This window comes from Ursus arctos, unplaced genomic scaffold, assembly GCF_023065955.2.
Source record: "Ursus arctos isolate Adak ecotype North America unplaced genomic scaffold, UrsArc2.0 scaffold_22, whole genome shotgun sequence".
NCBI lineage: Eukaryota > Metazoa > Chordata > Mammalia > Carnivora > Ursidae > Ursus > Ursus arctos.
Window position 1 is genome coordinate 23,543,346 of NW_026622897.1, and position 20,675 is coordinate 23,564,020.

General features: G+C 35.4%; 1 protein-coding gene across 6 annotated transcripts in view; it reads right to left on the reverse strand.

The window, feature by feature from the left end:
• Window positions 1-20,675, reverse strand: part of ARHGAP32 (Rho GTPase activating protein 32) — a 287,685-nt gene that overhangs the window by 178,161 nt on the left and 88,849 nt on the right. For 4 of the 6 annotated variants that reach the window (XM_057317021.1, XM_057317022.1, XM_057317023.1 and 1 more), the window contains exon 2: window positions 1,851-1,959. In XM_057317021.1, coding sequence (XP_057173004.1) covers window positions 1,851-1,955 — 105 coding nt within the window. In that variant the 5' untranslated portion in view covers window positions 1,956-1,959. Of the gene's footprint in view, window positions 1-1,850; window positions 1,960-2,575; window positions 2,962-20,011; window positions 20,210-20,675 lie in introns of those variants that run through there. The other 2 variants (XM_044386533.3, XM_026505405.4) reach the window with 2 other exon arrangements.

The window sequence follows — 20,675 nt, forward strand, 5'->3', positions numbered from 1 at the left end:
AATTCAGTACAACCTGAAGTGGAATCTACTAAGATACTTTATACCAATTATGGTAAAAAATATGGGTGAAACAGAAAAAGTTCAGTTGGACCTATTTTCAACCTGTTACTGAATGCTAAATGGCCTTCATAATTTCATTTTTGCTGCAGAGTTGATGCTATTTCTTAATGAATTTAATCTAAAATTGCAAAGCAAAACGTAGCTTATGAGAAACGTACATTGTGATAAATGTTAGAATCATAATCATGAACTCTCATACATATTTTCCAAGCTATTACACATTAAAACAAGAAGAGAGATCTCCATTACCACAAAAATTTGCAATGAATGTATTTTCTGGACTCCAACTACAGTTCCAGCAGGGTTTTTCAGATCATCATTACAAGGAAATTCCCATACTGCAAAATCCATTTAACCTTGCAACTGAGGAGCTTCAACCTCACCTTTAATTGGATGTTTGTAATATCATGTTATGCTAAAAGGTAAATATCAGAGAAGAATCTAATAGAATTCTATAAATGCCTTCCAAGAGACAAATATGCTCAATTAAAATCACATGCTCATGAACTGATGTCTGTATTTGGCAGTACCTTAGTGAAAAGGCATTTTCAAAAATGAAATATGCAAAATCTCATTATAGATCATCAGTGACATGAATATTTGCATTCGATTTTGATGATAAGAAACACTAACTTAACTACAATTAAGTAAAATGTTATTCTTCACAAAAGGAATCTCACCGTTCTTAAGAGACCCGAACTGCAAAAAGTTATAATAGATTAAATGTGTATCTCAAACTATCATGCGGAAAACTACACTGCATTGGACTTTTCTAACCAATCCCCAACAAAAAGTGCTTTTCCAGCATTTCAGTAAATGACTCCATTCTTCAGGTTGATCAAGCCAAAAAACTTGAAGTCATCTTTGACATCTCTTTAGCTCACTCTATAACATCCCATTCAACAGTAGGCTTTATCTGTAGAACTCTCTCCAGAATCTAACCATTTTTCACTATACCTACCATTCCGGTTCAAGCTACCATTACAGTTCACCTATTATAATAACCTTCTAACTGGTCTCCTTATTTCTTCTTTTGCCTCTCTCTTTAGCCTATTCAGAGAAACCAGAAACTTCAAAATTTTAAGCCAGACCATGTCACTTCTCAGCCAAAAATCCTCCAATGGTTTCCCATCTCACTCAGCATAAGAAACCAAAGTCTTTATAATGGACCACAAGATCATGACCACAGGATCTGCTCTCCATCTACCCAAACCACTCTCTGACCTCATCTCCTTCTACTTTTCCCCTGGCTTGTTCAATTTCAGCCACATGTCCTACTTGTGTTTCTTTCAGCTTACTTTTTAATCCTATGCCACAGCCTTTAACTTGTTCTTCCAATGCCTAAAATGATGTTTCCAGATAAGTAGACTACTCATTCCCTCACATCCTTCTGTTCAAATTTTATCTTCTCCCAGAGGCCCTCTGTGGCCCCTCTATTATAAAGCTAGCAACCATCCTTTCTCACGCTATCCTACCACTCTGTAACCCCACTACTCTGCATTAATTTTCTACAATAGTACTTACGTCATTTGACATATTATATATTTAATTATCTCCTTCTCCTCCTAACCCATTAAAATATAAGCTACACGAAGGCAGGAAATTGGTGTGTTTTGTTCAGGACTCTGCCCACAGAATTTAAAACATTGCTTAGAATAGATTATTTGCTCGATAGACACTTCCTGAATAAATTAACAGAGCAACACACAAAAAGTTTATAAGGATTCATCAGTTCCTTCTCCTTATATAAGTAAAATATACACGTATACATATGCATAAAACTGATTTACCATTGTGCTAAGTGTTTCTTCCCAATCAGGCCGCTCTCGAGGGTGAACATTTCTATGTAGTTCTGGAACAAAATCATCCTCTTCAGAATGTACTGAGGACTTCATCTTCCTAGAGATAAAAACATGAGAGACTATGGTAAGAACTCCCAATTCTATGAAAACCTTTCAATGACTATAATTCAAAAAATAGAAAATTATGTCAGATTTGAAGTTGAAGAGGTTTAGTGGTTAGTACTGATTCCCCATTTGTATTCTGGCTTTCAGAGATCTTTCCTGATGTACCCAACACCCACTTTTATTCCAAAAGATAAATGTTAAGTTAATAACTACGTAACCTCACAGTCTGTGGTAATTATTACACAAGACTGATTTTATCTGTTTAACACAGTAGGAACCTGGAAAAGATTTGCAACAGACACCAATAGTAATGGAACTGTGCTGAGCATTAGTAAAATTCCAGGATTAGTAAAATTCCAGGATATGGTATCAATTTATGTAGCAGTGTGTTGAACTAGCACTCTTGAGAACAACGATGAATGGTAAACAAAACATATGAAACAACTTGTCTAAGGGCACAGGAAAGCAATCAATACAAGTAGGAGTTCTGGGGTTAGATTCTCTGAGAGTCCATGAAGCAAATTCCACATTTAATTATTACTTTTGTAGAAGAGATTTCCTAAATCAATAACAGGAAATAAAGCCCAAGCATAATATTGTAGTCTTACTGGACTAAGCTGGCAGAGGTTGGAAGCTGCAGTTGCCAAAGCAGATGGGGCTTCAGGGTGAAAAATGATCCCTAAAAGACATGTAGAGAAAGAACCCATAAATCTACATGGAAATTCCCCCTGAAACCATTAACTAACTCCGAAGCCTACAAGTATGTAGGACAAGATGCTGAGAAACCTATCCAAAAACACTTGATAGGCAACTAAAGAGCCAACAGGATATTTCCGCAGCCCAGTCATGCTGTAAAGATGGAGGTTGGCAAGCAAGTGCTGTCAAGATGGAGGAGCATTGAAAAAAGAGCACTTGAGACTCCAGAAAAGCCATGCCTTATGAGTAAGGACAAACGAGCAATAGATGAACTCTAACAAATCCTAAAACCAAGACTTTATAGCATTAGAACTGCCAGAATAAAAAAAAAAAATAGGGGGCGCCTGGGTGGCACAGCAGTTAAGCGTCTGCCTTCGGCTCAGGGCGTGATCCCGGTGTTATGGACCGAGCCCCACATCAGGCTCCTCCGCTATGAGCCTGCTTCTTCCTCTCCCACTCCCCCTGCTTGTGTTCCCTCTCTCGCTGGCTGTCTCTATCTCTGTTAAATAAATAAATAAAATCTTAAAAAAAAAAATAAAAATAAAAAAATAAAAAATAAAAGAAGAACTTGGGAAAATAACTTATTTTCAAACAAAAGCTAAAAAAATTTACCATCAAGAGACCTACAATAAAAGAAATAGTAGAGTTCTTCTGACTGAAGGAAACTGATCCCAAAACTACAGAAATTCATAAAGAGCACAGTGAAGGAAAAAGTGAGAAAATATAAGTAAATAATGGCTTAAAAACTGACATAAAAATAAAAATAATACCCCATAAGTTTTATAATAGACATAAAAAGGCACAAAGGATAGGAGAGACATATGCAGTCAATTAGTATAAAAGTTCTCTATTGGCTGGGACATGAAATAAACACTATTTTAGAAAAGAATCTAATAAGTCAGATATATGTTGCAATCTTTACAGTAACTACTGGAATAATAGTAAATAAATGTATAACTACAAAGCCGATAGAGAAGAAAATCTTTTGAGATAAAACATACTTGATTAATCCAGAAGAAAGCAGAGAAAGAAAGAATAAAGGTACAGAGAATGAACAAGACAAATTAAAAAATAAGTATGAAGGTGGTAGAATTCAATTCAAACATATTATTAATAATTATTAAAGTGACTAGACTAGTTAGCAAGCATGTGGAGCAACTGGAACCTTCGTTCATTGCTGGTAGGAATTTAAATGGTGCAGCTACTGTAGAAACAGTTTGGCAGTTTCCCAAAACATTGAATAGAGAAATACCACATTATTCAGCAATCCCGTTCCTAGATATTTAAGCAAGAAATATAAAAACATATGTCCACCATGAATTTATACATGAATATTCATACCAGTATTATTTATAATATCCAAAAAGTAGAAACAAACAAAATGTTTATCACCTGAAGAATGGACAAACAAAATATACCAAATCTATACAATAAAATATTATTCAACCATAAAAAAAAAGAATGAAATGCTGATTCATGCTACCACAAGAAAGAATAGCTAAAACATGTTAAACAAAAGAAGTCAGACACAAAAAGACCATATATTTTATTACTGCATATATACAAAATGTGCAAAAAGAGTCAAATTCACAGGGGGACAAAAAGTATATTTGGTGGTTGCAAAGGGTTGGGGAGAGGAAGACATGGAAAATTACCACAGGCATTGCTCTTCACTTTATTACACTTCACAGATACTGCATTTTTTACAAATTGAAGATTTGTGGCAACCCTGTGTCAAGGAAGTCTATCAGCACCATTTTTCCAACAGCATTTGTTCACTTCATGCCTCTGTTACATTTTAGTAATTCTCAATATTTCAAACCTCTTCATTGCTGTTGTATTTGTTACGGTGATCTGTGATCTGTTATCTCTGATTTTATCATTACAATTGTTTTGGGGTGCCACAAACTATGGCTACATAAGATGCCAAACCTCATAAATACATTTTTCTGATCCCTCTACCAACTGGCCATTGTGTTCTGACTGCTCCACCAACCATTCATTCCCCCCATCTGTCTCTCCCTCTCTTCATACCTCCCTATTCCAAGACAAAACAATATAGGAATTAGGCCAATTAATAACTCTAAAATAGTCTCCTAAGTGTTCAAGTGAAAGGAAAAGTCAAATGTCTCTTTTTTTTTTAATTTTAATTTTCTTTCAGAGAAGGAGAGTGGAGGAAGGGGAAGAAAGAAAGGGAGAGAGAGAATCTTAAGCAGGCTCCACATCCAGCACAGAACCCGACACGGGACTTGATCTCACAACCCTGAGATCATGAACTAAGCCAAAATCAAGAGTCAGACACTTAACCAACTGAGCCACCCAAGCACCCCTTTTTTTCCCCAAATGTCTCTCACTTTATATAAAAGCTAGAAATTATTAAGTTTAATGAGGAAGTTGTGTCAAAAGCCAAGAGAAGCCAAAAGCTAGATCTCTTATGCCAACAGCCAAGTTATGAATGTAAAGGAAAAATTCTTGCATTTCCTACTCAAGTGGACAGGAAAAATTCTTGCATTTCTTACTCAAATGAACACACGGATGATAAAAAAGCAAAACAGCCTTATCACTCATATGGAGAAAATTTTAGTGGTCCGGATAGAAGATCAAACCAGCCACAACATTCCCTAAAAGCCAAAGCCTAATCCAGAGCAAGGCCCCAACTCTCTTCCCTTCTGTGAAGGCTGAAGAGAGATGAGGAAGCTATAGAAGGAGAGTCTGAAACTAGCAGAAGTTAATTCATGAAGTTTAAGGAAAAGAAGCAGCCAGCTCCATAAGAGTGCAAAGTGAAGGAGTAAGACCTGATGCAGAAGCTGTAGCAAGTTATCCAGTAGATTTAGCGAGGATAATTAATGAAGGTGGCTACACTAAACAACAGATTTTCAATATAGACAAAACAGCCTTAAATTGGAAGAAGATGCCATCTAGAACTTTCACAGCCAAAGAGGAGAGGTCAATGCTTCAAAGTTTTAAAGGACAAGCTGGCTCTCTTGTTAGGAGCTAATGCAGCTGGTGACTTTAAGTTGAAGCCAGTGTTCATTTACCATTCTGAAAATGCTAAGACTCTTAAGAATTATACTAAATCTCCTTTGCCTGTGCTCTGTAAATGGCACAACAAAGCCTGGATGACAGCACATCTGTTTGCAACATGGTTTACTGAACATTTTAAGCCCCCTGTTGAGACCTACTGTTCAGATTCTTTTCAAAACATTACTGCTCATGACACTGCACCTGGTCATACAAGAGGTCTGATGGAGATGTACAACGTAATCAATGTTGTTTTCATTCCTGTTAATACAACATCCATTCTGCAGCCCTTGGATTAATGAGTTAATTGCAACTTTCAATTCTTATTATTTAAAAAATACATTTCATAAGACTATAGCCGCCATAGAAAGCGATTCCTCTGATGGATATGGGCAAAGTAAACTGAAAATCTTCTGGAAAGGATTCAACATTCTAGATCTCATTAAGAATGTTCATTTGATACACTGGAAGAGGTCAAAATATCAACATAAACAGGAGACTGGAAGTTTATTCTAACCCTCATGGATGACTTTGAGGGGTTCAAGACTTGGAATAAGTAACTACAGGTGTGGTGGAAAGAGCAAGAAAATTAGAATTAGAACTAGAGCCTAAAGATGGGACTGAACTGCTGCAATCTCATGATTAAACTTGAATGGATAAGGACTTGCTTTTATGGGTGAGCAAAGAAAGTGGGTTCTTGAGATGGGATCTACTCCTGGTGAAGATTCTGTTAACATTGTTGAAATAGCAACAGATTTTGAATACCACATAAACTTAGTGGATATAGCAGCAGCAGAACTTGAGTGGACTAACTCCAATTCTGAAAGAAGTTCTACTGTGCTTAAATGCTATCAAACAGCATCACGTGCAACATAGAAATCATTCGTGAAAGGAAGAGTGAATCGATGAAGCCAACTTCAACGTTGACTTATGTCAAAAAGCTGCTACAGCCACCTCAACCTTTAGCAACCACCACCCTGATCAGTCAGCTGCCATCAACACTGAGGCAAGACACTCCATCAGCAAAAAAATTATAACTTGCGTAAGGCTCAGATGATGAGTAGCATTATTTAGCAATAAGATTTTTCTTAACTAAGGTATGTATGTTTTTTTAGAGAAAATGCTATTGCTCACTTAATAAACTACAATATAGTGTAAACATAAATTTCACATGCACTAGGAAACAAAAAAATTCATTTGATTCACTTTACTGTGATATTCATTTTATTATGGTGGTCTGGAACCAAATCCATAATATCTCTGAGGTATGTCCGAACTAATGAGTAAGAGATTTCTTTCTGAAATATTCAAGAATTAGATAGTAGTGATGGTTGTGCAACTTTGTGAATATATTAAAAACCACTTAACTGTACACTTTAAGATAGTGAATCTTACAATATGTAAATTACATCTTAATAAAAAATTAAACGGACTAAAAATTCGACTTAAAACACTTAAAGGGGGACATTTCATGATAAAAATGTTAAGTAAGCACAGCATCTGGGTAGCTCAGTCGGTTAAGCATCTGCCTTCAGTTTAGGTCATAGTCCCAGAGTCCTGGGATTGAGCCCCACGTAGGGGGCTTCTCCCTCTCCCTCTAGCCCTCCCCCCTGCTCATGCTTGCTTTCCCCCTCTCTCAAATGAAAAATAAAAAAATCTTTTTTTAAAAAAAAGTGTTAAGTAAGCATGATATAATAAACAAAATCTATATGCAACAAATAACTCAGCTTTACAATACATAAAGCAAAATCTGAAAGCACCAAAAATAAATAAATCCACAATTACAGTTGCAGATTTTAACAGATATTTCTCAGTGACTGATTGAATAAGAAGACCAAAAAAAAATCATAAGTATATAGGAGATCTGAACAACCCACCTTTTCAACCTGAACTAGAACATTAAATCCAACAACTGCAGAATATACATTCTTTCCAAGAGCATATGAAACATTTACCAAGAGACCATAATCTAGACAATGAATCAGGTCTCAACAAATAAAAAGAATTTAAATCATAAATGAAGTGTTTTGTGACCAGTACAGAATTACACTAAAAATCAATTACTGGACGATAACTAAAAATTCTCCCAAATGTATGGAAATTACAAAACACAACTCTGAGTAATTCATGAATTTAATACATGAAATCACAATGAAAATGAGAAAATATTATCTGAATAAAAATACAACAGATTAAAATGTGTGGGATACAACTAAAACAGAGCAAATTTCAGACCTCTAAATGCACGTTACCAGAAATAAGGCAAGCTGAAAACAAATGTTCTAAGCTTCTATTACAAAAAGCTAAAATAAGAATAGCAAATTATTCCAAGAAAGTAGAAAGAAGAAAAAAATTGTTTAAATAAAAAAATCAGTGAAATAGAAAGCCGACTCTTTGAAAGATTAATAAAATAACACCTAGGAAGTTTCATCAAGAAAAACACAGAACACAAAATATAAACAATGAAAAGAGAGTTATAACTAGAAAGCCTATAGACAAAAAGATTCTGAGGACATTACAAACAACTTTTTCCAATATATTTGTGAATTTCATTGAAATGGACAAATTCCCTGAAGAACACAACTTACCAAAACTGAAACAATAAACCAAATAATTTTTGAAGCTATTAAAGAAGCTGAATCTGTGAGAAAACTCCAGGCCCAAATGGATTCACTGGTGAATTCTTTCCAACATTCAAGGAATAAATTATAACAATATTATATTCCTCCAGAGTATAAAAATAAAAGGAAGACCCCTTTTCAACCTGTTCCATAAGGCCAGGACAGTCTTCCTAACAAAGACATTAATAGGAAAGAAAACTGTAGGTCAATATCATTAACATAGCTACAGAACTTCTAAACAAAGTAGTAACAAATCAAACCCACTGGTTTAGAAAAAGGATATACACATCATGTCCAAGTAAGTTTTAGTCCAAAATGCAAACTGTTTTAACATTCTAAAATCAATCACTATAACTGACCATATGATTAAAATAAAGGAATAAAAACATTATGTCATTTTAATAGGTAAAATTTAATACCTATTCATAATTTTTCTAAATGTAGATAGATACATGAAGGGTATTAAAACACACACACAGATGGTTAATGATGAAATACTAGTGCTTTTCTAATAATAAGCATGGTCAATAAGGTCATGAACAAGATAAGAATGTCATCTATACATTATACTTGATGTCTTAGTTTTTTTTTTTTTAAGTGAGAAAAAGAAGTAAAAGGTATAAAAATTAGAAGGGAAGGCTTCTTGGGTGGCTCAGCTGGTTAAGCATCCAACTCAATGTCACCTCCAGTCTTGATCTCAGGACCATGAGTTTAAGTCCTGCTTCAGGCTCCATGCTGGGCGTGGAGCCTAACTTAAAAATAGATAGATAGATAGATAGATAGATAGATAGATAGATAGATAGATAGATGATAGATAGATAGATAGATAGATAGAGAAAAATAGAATTCTCATCATTTGAAGATGACACAATGTGTTCAGCAGTTAGAATAAGATAATTCAGAAAAATCACAGGAAATAAGGTCAAATGCAAAAATCAAATGATTTATACAACTGATATCATATATTTAATAAGGGGGAGGAAGCCAAATGCAATAGGTAAGTAATTTGCACTATTTTCCATATAGAAGTGAAAAAGAGGGGCGCCTGGGTGGCTCAGTCGTTAAGCGTCTGTGTTCGGCCCAGGGCGTGATCCCGCCGTTCTGGGATTGAGCCCCACATCAGGCTCCTCCGCTGGGAGCCTGCTTCTTCCTCTCCCACTCCCCGTTTGTGTTCCCTCTCTCTCTCTGTCAAATAAATAAATAAAATCTTTAAAAAAAAAAAAAAAGAAGTGAAAAAGAATTACTGCTGCCATTTGCAAGAAATGGATGAATCCCATAAGTACTGAGAAACAGAAGCCAGACAAAAGTATATGCTAATCTCAATAAATAAGTGTATCAAATCATCATGTTGAACATCTTAAGCAATATTATATGAAATTATAGCTCCATAAAGTTGGGGGGGAAGAGTACATGTTGTATAATTTTATTTACTTGAAGTTCAAGGACAGGGAAAATAACTCTACTGTGACAGAAGTCAGAATAATGGTTACCTTTGGGACAGGTATTGACTAGAAGGGGAAAGGGTCTTGTGGCATGCTAAAGTTAATTTATATCTTGACTGGGTTGTATTTACATGGATATATAAATTTATATAAATTCTTCAAGCTATAAACTCATGATTTGTGGATTTTATTATATGTAAGTTATACCTTAATAAATGTGTAAAATAAGTTTATTGGTAAATATTACACATTATAAAAGGTTTAAAAATTATGTTTATATTATATACATTTTGTGTCACATAACACTGAATCAACTCCATAAAAACTTAGTATCGGTTGGTTTAATTGATCCTTTTGTTCCATGCTTTTTAAATTATGGGCAAATTTTACCCTTAAAGTGATTAATTATAGTTTCAAATCTAACAGAAAAGATAGACTGTTAAGATTACCAACCATAAAACCTAAAGAATCTAATGTTTTATTTACAAGAGTTTTCTGTAAAACATTAGATTTGAACCTGAATATTTTCAAGCAAAAGGAAAAAGGAGAAAAAAAAAACCCACTTTCCTCAAGTTGTGGGAACCAGCCTTACCATCACCTTCATTAAAAAATTATTTAAATCTCCAACACATATTCACCTTATCTTTGTATGAATCTTGTCCATAGCTTACGAAAAATTGTACTTGACAGTGTTAAATTCCACAGAGAAGTCCAACTGACACACTGCCTGAGAAGTGTTACCTAGGGTACTGCTTACACTCAGGCATATCTTTTCTCCATCCCCGGAGTAAACTCCAGGCAACAATAGAATTTTACCTTTCTCCTTTTATTCCCTTAATCTTTGTTTTTGTTTACTGTTGGTTCTTTGCTAAGTTCGGTTCTGGTTCTGTGACACTTATGGCCAATAAGTTGTTCCCCAGTGGTATGGGAAATGATGAGGAAGTCATTTTATGGTCTGAGCATGCATGTGGACAAATAAGAGATAGGCATCTATACTCCATCACAGACAAGAGAGAATTGGGTCTGTTAGTCAATTTATATCTGTTTGTGAAAGAATAGGACTCCATTCCACTACAGAGAAGAGTTCTTTTACATATATCTAAAGTAGTGAGTTTGGTGTTCTGTTTATTTTACCCATGGCTGAAGCTGTAAAACTGAAGATGCAAGGTGTTAGTTATGTCTGTAACTAATAGTCACTAACTATCATTATAAGGAGTAATATATTTTCCTACCTTCAGAGGATATGAATAAATTAGATTATAAAGCTGCTTAGCATACAGGAGCTCTGTTCTGTTTGGTTTATATACACTATTAAATGCTTACATAACCCCAATATTCCCAGAATTCTCAGAAAATAAAGAAACTGAACTTGTAACACTAATGAGGTCAGCTGTTTTGGTGGTGAAAACAGAACAGAGGTTTGCTGAAGCTAGTGGAATTGAGTTGTAGTCATTTCCAACTGAAAATGCCAGATATGCTATAATTCTTAATAGGTATTATAATTTTATCAGACAAAAATCCTGCCCAATTCCTACCCATTAAGCTCCTCACCTTATATATTCTTCCAGACTTTATGAATATATCTATTGATATATAATTTTTTCATATGTATTAAGAATATATCCATAGCAAGTATGAAAACAATGTGTAAATACGCTGCTCTTTGTGTAAATAATGGAAGAACAATTTTATTCCTCTATTACCGACCCACTTTTTACTGAAAAGTATATTTATACACCACAGAGTAGTTTTCCTATATTTCCTGGAGTATTCTAATTTCCATAGGAATATATAAAGAGCTTCTTTGCTGTTTTCACAACTGTATGATATTCCACTGTGTAGATATTCCATAATTTAACCAGTTCCCTACTGATGCATTCTTGAATTATTTCCAATCTTTTGGTATTACAAACAATGCTACAGTAAGTTTGTAAATATGTTGTTTCTACATATGTGCAAGTATATATGAAGGACAAATTCTCAGCAATGAAAAAAATTCTTTTGATACATTAGCCCATGTTTCTATTGGGTTGCTCTTTTCTTATCTATTTTTAGTTCTTTATATATTAAAGAGATTTGTCCCTCATCTGTAATATGAGTTCCAAGTATTTTTCCCAGGTTGTCATTTGTCCTTGCTTATTTTTTATAATACAGATGTTTGGTATTTTATGTAGTTAAATTTCATAACTCTTTCTTTTATGGGTTTTGCATATTAAATTATAGCTCTAAAAGCCTTCCCTGGCCCCAAAGTATTTTTTTTAATTTTCCCATGTATTCTTTTGAAATTTTTATGATTTCATTTCATACACTTATATCTTTGATCATTTTGGAATTTATCCTTGCTATGAGGTAGGACTTCAATTTTTTTTATTTTCCACTGATGTGTATCCACTTTCCCCCAAAGTACTTACTGAATAGCACACATTGTCCCTATTGGTGTGTGAGAAGCCATCTTCATCATACCTAAGTCTTTCTATGTGTTTGAGTGTATTTCTAGGCTTTCCATGCTATCCCATTATGCCTTCTATTCAGGTATTAGCACCACAAGGTTTTAATTATAGAGAGTTTACAGTACAATATCTGATTGCATTAGTCCTTGCTTCTATTCGCCTTCCCAAAGTTCCTTGGCAAACTTATTTAACTAAGATCAACTTATTTCAAGATCAATTTGTCTAGGTTTTTAAAAAGCATTCTTATTATCACATGAATTCATAATAAAGTGACATCTTGATGATACTGAATATTCCCAGCTATGAACAAGGTGTATCTTTTCATTTCTTCCAAACTTCTTTTATGTCCTTCAGTAATGCTTTATAGTTTCTTCAAATATGTCTTAGTTCCTTATTAAGTTTATTTCTGGGTATTTTATTTTTGTTGTTCTTAAAATCGGCACCTTCTCATCTATTACATCTTCTAACTAGTTACTATCTGATACACTAGTATTAGCGCTGTTCTGCAGATAGAAAAATTGAAATGCATTAACACTGAAATGTACAAACTCCTGGAAGTTTCCACTATACATCCTGCAGAAGACACTGAAACGAGCCATTCACGTCTTTAGAGACCCACTAGACTGACGGACAGACACAAAGATTCTGCCTTACTGAATGCTCTCTTCAGAAGTTTCCTCTCAAAAGCCATGGAAAAAAGTACCAGATTTCCAATTCAGGACTGCATATATGTTAAGAAACCGACATCTAGGTCTCTGAAAAGTCTCTGAAAAGCTAAATAAAAGGAAATAAATCCTTAACAGAATGAGATGGGTACAATCAGCAGGCCAGAGATCTTGATAAACTTCTGAAAGACAAAAAGCAAGTGGGATCATACTGACTGGTAAACCAAGAGAGAAAAACAGAGGCTGAAGGAGGCTACACTCCCACTTCTCTCCACAACAAAAGAGGTATTTGCCCCCAAGGAATTAATAAAAACTGTAAAATTACTCTGTAAAGAAATTAAACCATCAATTAGAAGGACTAGGGCTCCTAATGTGGGTGTTTGCACCTACGAGAAGCCATATGCATCATGGGACTACTAAAGAGAACAGCTGAAGGAGGCAAAGAAGGCCAGATACCTAGCTTAAGAGTTAAAAGCATAAATTCTGTTCAGTCAGAACAACCAGCACACGTACACTGAATGGATAAAGTCGCAAAGCTGAAGAACACAATAGCACAAATGTATTATTTACATGTGCCAGTGTATATGTTATATCTATATATGAAAAACAACACTTAAAAATTATTTCCCTACTCAGATTGAATTTGGAAGATTAAAGATTTTATTAGTGGCATAAAGAACAAGTACAAGAAATACATCAAATCAAAAAATAAAAATGTAAAGAGAAATATACCAGGAGTAAAGGACAGATTAAGGGAGGCTTGATATGTAAGAAATAGGTTTCACAAGGAGACAATTACTGCAGATAGAAGAAAGGCAACAATTAAATAAATAATAAGTAACAATAAAAAATCTGTCCAAACATGAAGGCCTGAATCTACGATTGAAAGGCACTGAGCTCCGAGCTAAAGAACTGATGATCAAATACATGTAAACTCAGGATAAAAAGAAAATGTTACAAGCATTCAGACAGAAAGTACGAGTTACCTATAAAAGAAAAGGGGGAAAGTGGCATGAGCATATTCAAGAAGTCAGAATACGTCATTCACAGAACTTATGTCAACAAAGTACTCAAGAAAATATCCACCAGGAAACAAATGAACCAGAAGAGACACATTGAGATGGAAGATGATAAAAAGGAAACAACAGTAAGCACTGAGCAATGATACCTATAATTAAATCTGAATAAATGACAAGAAAAAATTAAAACATCTTAGCAAAAAAACAGGGTTTTTGGTAGGGTAGGATCATGGTAAATTTAAGAGTATCCAAAGCGGACTGAGAGAAAGAAGATGGAAAAGTATCCTGAAGATCTTGTCTTGAGAGGAGGGGAAGCAGAGAAGAAAAGAGAACCATGGTAGAAAAAAAACAGCACACCTAAGTAGAAGAAATTCTCTGATTTTCAAATAATAAAGAAAATACATATCCCAATACAAGCATGGAAAGGGAAATTAATCGTTAATGGTAGTTAAAAGTATATCAGATCTTGTAATATCAAATATTGAGAAAGGTTTTGCTTGTTCTGATTTTAATCTGGCTAGGCTGTCACTTGATTTTTTTTTTTAAGGAAACTGACTATATTACATTTATAACAGAGCTTTATATGATTCAGAGATTTTCATTTACTAAGTTTGAACATGCAAATGACTGCTTAAGGGAGTTTTAATGTTTAAGTTAAATACAAAGGTTAAAGAAAAATTAGTTTTTAAATGTTTAAATAAATAACCTGATAGCCAGGAACTTCCATATAGTTTTATATAGTTTCTGTACTCTAAAGCCCTTCTTAAACATCAAAAAACTCATACAGATATAAGAAAGGTTCACCTTGGATTCCATCCCAAAGAGTTTAATTACTGAAATACCAAGAAAGCCTTGTACTAGCATGCCTCATGGTTAAGACAGATTTATTTCACAGATTATAAAGACAGCCTAAAGGCTAGACTCCTATACTGCATAAAGTTTTCTGAGATTAAGTGATGTTCACATCAGACTTTGAGGATCACAATTAGATTTATTATCTTTGTGACACTGATAAGAGTATGTTTGGTGAAAATTATATTTTACGTTGAAAGAATATTTTAAGGGCTAATCTGTATTCTAGATCATAAATCCAATGTTACAGAATATTATTTTTTTTACAATATACACATCTTTTTTGGTATCATATATAACAGATTATTAAGGGTGAAATGCCTATGAAAAGTCAGATTACAAAATAGACCTGGGTTGTGATACCTGTAATATATGTCATTGGTTAATTGTTAATGCTACCTATCTTTCCAGGCTCATAAAAACTGACTGGGAGGCTGGGGGCTCAGTCGGTTAAGCACCCGACTCTTGATTTCAGCTCAGGCTTGATCTCAGGGTTGTGAGTTCAAGCCCTGCGTTGGACTCCACACTGGCATGAAGCCTACTTCACAAAAAAGAAAAAACAAACACTGACTGGGGATCCCAAAGTCAATAATTTCTGCAGACAGCAAAAGAACAGTCATGATATTAAAAGCAGGAAATTGTGAAATAGCTTTACATGTTTCCAGAGAAATTTAGGCAATCAAAATAAATCATTCTAGATCTAAAAGAAAAGCAAGAACCTAGAAGAATACCATATTCCAAGTCATTGTTACCTATTTGGACTGCTGCAGTATCTTCTAACTCACAGTATCATTTCAAATAAGGCAGAAAATTAATAAAGCAACCAACCAACCAATCAAGTACATGAACTATTATTAGTCTTATGATGCTATAAACCAATAAAGACATTGCAAAAAATTAAAATATGTTCACCAAATCATCTAGGTTAACTAAAGTTGGAAGTTTCTCGATTAGGGGCGCCTGGGTGGCACAGCGGTTAAGCGTCTGCCTTCAGCTCAGGGCGTGATCCTGGCGATCTGGGATCGAGCCCCACATCAGGCTCTTCTGCTATGAGCCTGCTTCTTCCTCTCCCACTCCCCCTGCTTGTGTTCCCTCTCTCGCTGGCTGTCTCTACCTCTGTTGAATAAATAAATAAAATCTTTAAATTAAAAAAAAAAAAAGAAGTTTCTCGATTAAAATCACATGCTTATGGAGATACAAGCAAAGATCTGATTGAGAGATCTGGGCATCTACAGACTGATTTTAGAAGTACACAGCTCTATGGGGCACCTAGGTGGCTCACTCCATTGAGCAACAGACTCTTAGTTTTGGCGCAGGTCTCCAGGTTGTGGGATCAAGTCTGACTTCAGGCTACCAGCTCATTTCAGACTCTGCTTGGAATTCTCTCTCTCCCTCTCTCTCTGCCCCTTCCCCTGCTCATGCTCTAAATTACTTAGTTAGTTAATTAATTAATTAAAATAAAAGTACACAGTTCTAAAGGTGTGGTTCAATTAGGCACTGTATCATCTTTGTCATACTTGCCAGTCTTTGTATCTGTCAATAATATAATACTAGAAAAGACCAAACTAGATTATATGATAAACATTTCTAACCTTAAATGCCAAAGAACCAGAACCTTTCATGACGGTGAGTTAGTAATAATTGCTAAGTGTCCTAGAGGTCGTATCTCTAAAGATCACATTTATTGTATACATTAGTTCACTTCTGTGTTCATTGTATATACATCACCATTGCTCAAAATCCCTTCATAAGAAGGAATTTAAGAACTAAGATGTCAACTTAAAAGTCTCTTAAAAGTTATTACTTACCAGAGAATAACATTTAGCAGCTAAATATTTCACTAAAGTCTTTCACTTTCAAATTCAATTACCTGGGTTCAAAAATTTTGCTCTACCATATACTTACAATGTGGTCTATGTGTGACTTTCTGAGTTACAATTTCCTCATCTGGAAAATGGGAAAAATATTACATACTCTATAGGACTGATAAGTGACATATAGTACATAACATATTTGGCTTCATATACTGCATACAGCAACTCCAAAATTAAATTTTTCTTTCTTAAAATAATTTTTTAAAGATCTTATTTATTTATTCATGAGAGAGAGAGAGAGGCAGAGGGAGAAGCAGGCTCTCCAGGGAGCAGGGAGCCCAATGCGGGACTGGAAACCAGGACCCTGGGATCATGACCTGAGCCGAAGGCAGCCACTTAACTGAATAAGCCACCCAGCCACCCTCTTAAAATAATTAAAACATCTCTGCTTTTCCTTTTCTGCTCATATTCTTCCTTCTTATTTACAGAAGGGCTCTTCTCATGATCCTTAAGGACTATTCTATTCTAAGGACTATGACAATCTCTAAATGTTCTAGTTGAAGAACTATTCTAACATAGTGATAATGGCAGGTAATAACGTCACTCTACAAATTAGAAATCAGAAAATGAGAGATTTATGAGTCAGTGGTAGACAAGTTTGAACTACTGCTATGAAGGAGATTGGGCAACTCCCCACAGTGCTATAATGTTAGAAAAAGCATCTTTCCTTCCAACCAAATCTGAAAATAAATGCCATTCCAAAAGCTATGGACAAACATGAATGCCCCTGTGTGAGTGCTTCCTCCTAAAGCAGCTGACAGCTGGGAGCACCTCAAACCTGCACTGTCGGTGTGGTATGACTTTATCAGTCACGGTGTCTCAAGTGACACAATGCTATTTTTCTAAGAATGAATTTAAAACCTAGATTAGAAACCATTCAGAGAAAAAGAACAGTACACAATCTTTTGCCCTCGCTGTGTGTGTGTGTGTGTGTGTGTGTGTGTGTGTGTGTAGATGGAAATTAACTAGAAAGTAAACAATGACAGTTTGATTTAATGTGTATTAGCACACGTTTTAAAGAAACACATGAAGATTTTTCTATATACTTTCTTAATTACTAAATTGCTTTTACTAAAACAATTTTCATACATAACACTGAGTCTACTATTTGGTTCTCCCAAGATTACAGCTGCAACTCCTACCATCCAGCCCTTCACCTTCGACACCCACACACACATTTCTTCTGTTAGGCATTTTAGCTGGAACGTGAATGTGGTAAAAGCACTCTGCGGCCGCATTCCCTCATGTCCCACTGCCAAATAGGTGAGAAACACGACATGAAATATGGCCTTACCCAGATCTCTTTCTTGCACTTTTAAATAAAGAAAGATCAAATCTCAAAGACCTATTTGGTCTGGGAGAACCATGATGATATTCAGATATGAAATACCACTATAAAAAGGATCAATGCCCTATGGTGTGTCATGGTTTCCTAAAACAATGCAAACACTAGAGTTCAGTTTCTCAGGATGAAAATGCTGCCACATAGTCTTGAAGAAAAGAAAGCTCAATCTTGCACAGATCTGCTTTTAAATTTAACAGTCAGAAGAAAATCCCAGACGGGCTCCTGCTGCCTAACAAGTAAATCAAGGATGACAGCACCAAATCTATTACAACATAAAGTCCAGACTGGTTCTTCCTTTGACTCACACCCTGAAATAACTTTTATAATTTTAACACCAAGTCAAACAGTTTTAATACCGACAAAATAAATACTTTATTTTCTCTAACTGTCCATGAGACACTGACCATATTATAAAGAATATCTGTAACATCAACGTATCTTGGGAGAGAAGCTTACTCAAATAAGAAAGGCCAAATAAAATTACGGGAAGAATGAGAAAGTTGATACAAAAATAATTTCATATGCTAATAGTTCATTTTCATACTTTCATTAAACTTTTCTACAAATTTAAAACATACTTACTCATTTTAACCACTAAGTGGCAAATTTAATGTGGGTTACCAAGACTTCCTTACATTCAATCCTTTCTGCCATTTATCCTAGACTTTATTTTTTTTTTTTAAGATTTTATTTTCTTATTTTAGAGAGAGAGAGTACGAAGGAGCACAAGCAGGGGGAGGAACAGAGGGAGAGAGAGGATCTCAAGCAGACTCCTCTCTGAGCACAGAGCCTGACCTGGGGCTCAATCTCACGACCCTGAGATCATGACCTGAGCTGAAATCAAGAGTCGGACACTCGACCAACTGAGCCACATAGGCACCCCTATCCCAGACTTCAAAAATCAAATCTGTGGGGGCGCCTGGGTGGCTCAGCCATTAAGCGTCTGCCTTCGGCTCAGGTCATGATGAGCCCCACATTGGGCTCTCTGCTTGGCGGGGAGCCTGCTTCTCCCTTTCACACTCCTCTTGCTTGTGTTCCCTCTCTCTCTGTCTCTGTCAAATAAATAAATAAAATCTTAAAAAAAAATCAATCTGTGGATAAAGAAATTCTTTAACTTGAGAGAGACTCTTTTTGAACATTAAACATAAAGAAAAGATCTGATGTAAATAATGGTATGTTCTCCTACCCAAGTACTCACAGGTAAAATTATAAAAGATGTTTAATTGCTCATGTGGGTGGCAATGATAATATGTAGAACTAACTTCTTCAAGAGATGATTTAATAACTCCAAAAGAATGAATCTGCTAATCCTGTTTGAAAAAAAAAAAAAAGCCTTCTAAAATTTGTAACAGAATTAATAAACCAATGGCACTGTTTCCACAAGCTGGGTAAGACCTCTTTCTTCACTAGTGCTACCAAACTTTAGATCTGCTTGATCAGGAGGCATTCCCTAAAAACTTCAATTATGAAGTTATAAGTAGAAATTCAAAACCAAGAAAGATTCGCAAGAGGGGAAGAAGAATGAGACAGAAGGTCAGAGACAAGAGCAGGGATCAAAGCCATGAAATAATTAATTTGTACTTAGAGTCAAAATGTTTCATACACATAAATAAGGCAAAAAAGCATACATGCACGTGGGGGCACATACACACAAACACTTCAAAACAAAAAGAGGAAGAAAAACCTATTACATATAAATTCAGATCAAATCTATTAGGTACAAATCAGATACAGAGAGGAGTGGTAGGCAGTTCATTCATTGTGAGTCTATACTTGAAATTCCTGAAATGCTACTACAAAACCTGTCTAACACCTTCTCTTCCTGGTGTTCTAACAAGTCATTTAACATGCATTTTATAAGCTCAGGGCATGTTGTGGAATGAAGAGTGCTATGTACAACTAGAAACCTGTTCTTTTCAACTCCAAATCTTCCCCCAGAGAAAAGACCATCTTACCTTAAAAGAGATTAAAACAGAAAGGATCGGAAACGAGTGCATGGGTGGAGGGAGTGGACAGAGGAACAAAGGTGAGAGAGAGAACTGTGAATTCCATTTATTACCTGAAGTTGTCTTCCCTCTCTCCCTCTTCACTACCAATCATGTCGGTTAAAACTTCAGAATCCAACCAAAAGACGCTATCATCTCCCGAAGTGCTACTCTCACTTTCAGTCTCCATCTTGTATTCAAAAAATTTAAACCTCAAGGCATGGAATAAAGAACACCACCAATGTTCAAGGTGTTCAGCTCTGTTTAGGCACGCTCAGGTGCGTGGCTGATCCACAGTGATATGTGATCATGCCGGGCCACAGTCTATTACGTGCTATTTTAATTACAGTTGGGGTAAAGACAGGAAATCACATAGAGCACACTCAGTGCATCTGACTGCCCTACACCTGTGGCACCCAGGCCCCTCCCACTGCCTCGGGCTCTGTGACCTACATAATCAAACTCGGAACCCAAATGAAGGTGATCTTTCACTAATTATTGATTTAATAACTATTTGTCTCTACTCAAGTTTCCAGTTAATAAGTTAAAAACAGACATTTTCAAAGTGCAGGATTTTCTTATTTTGCTATTTCAGAATTAAACAGAAAACCAGAAAGGATACATATAGAAAACTATATGTAAAAGTTTCCTGGGCCCACCACAATGAGAGGCACAGATACAGACCTCACAGTTAAGGAGGATCACAATTCAGAGAGAAGACAAGCATGCTGTAGGGAC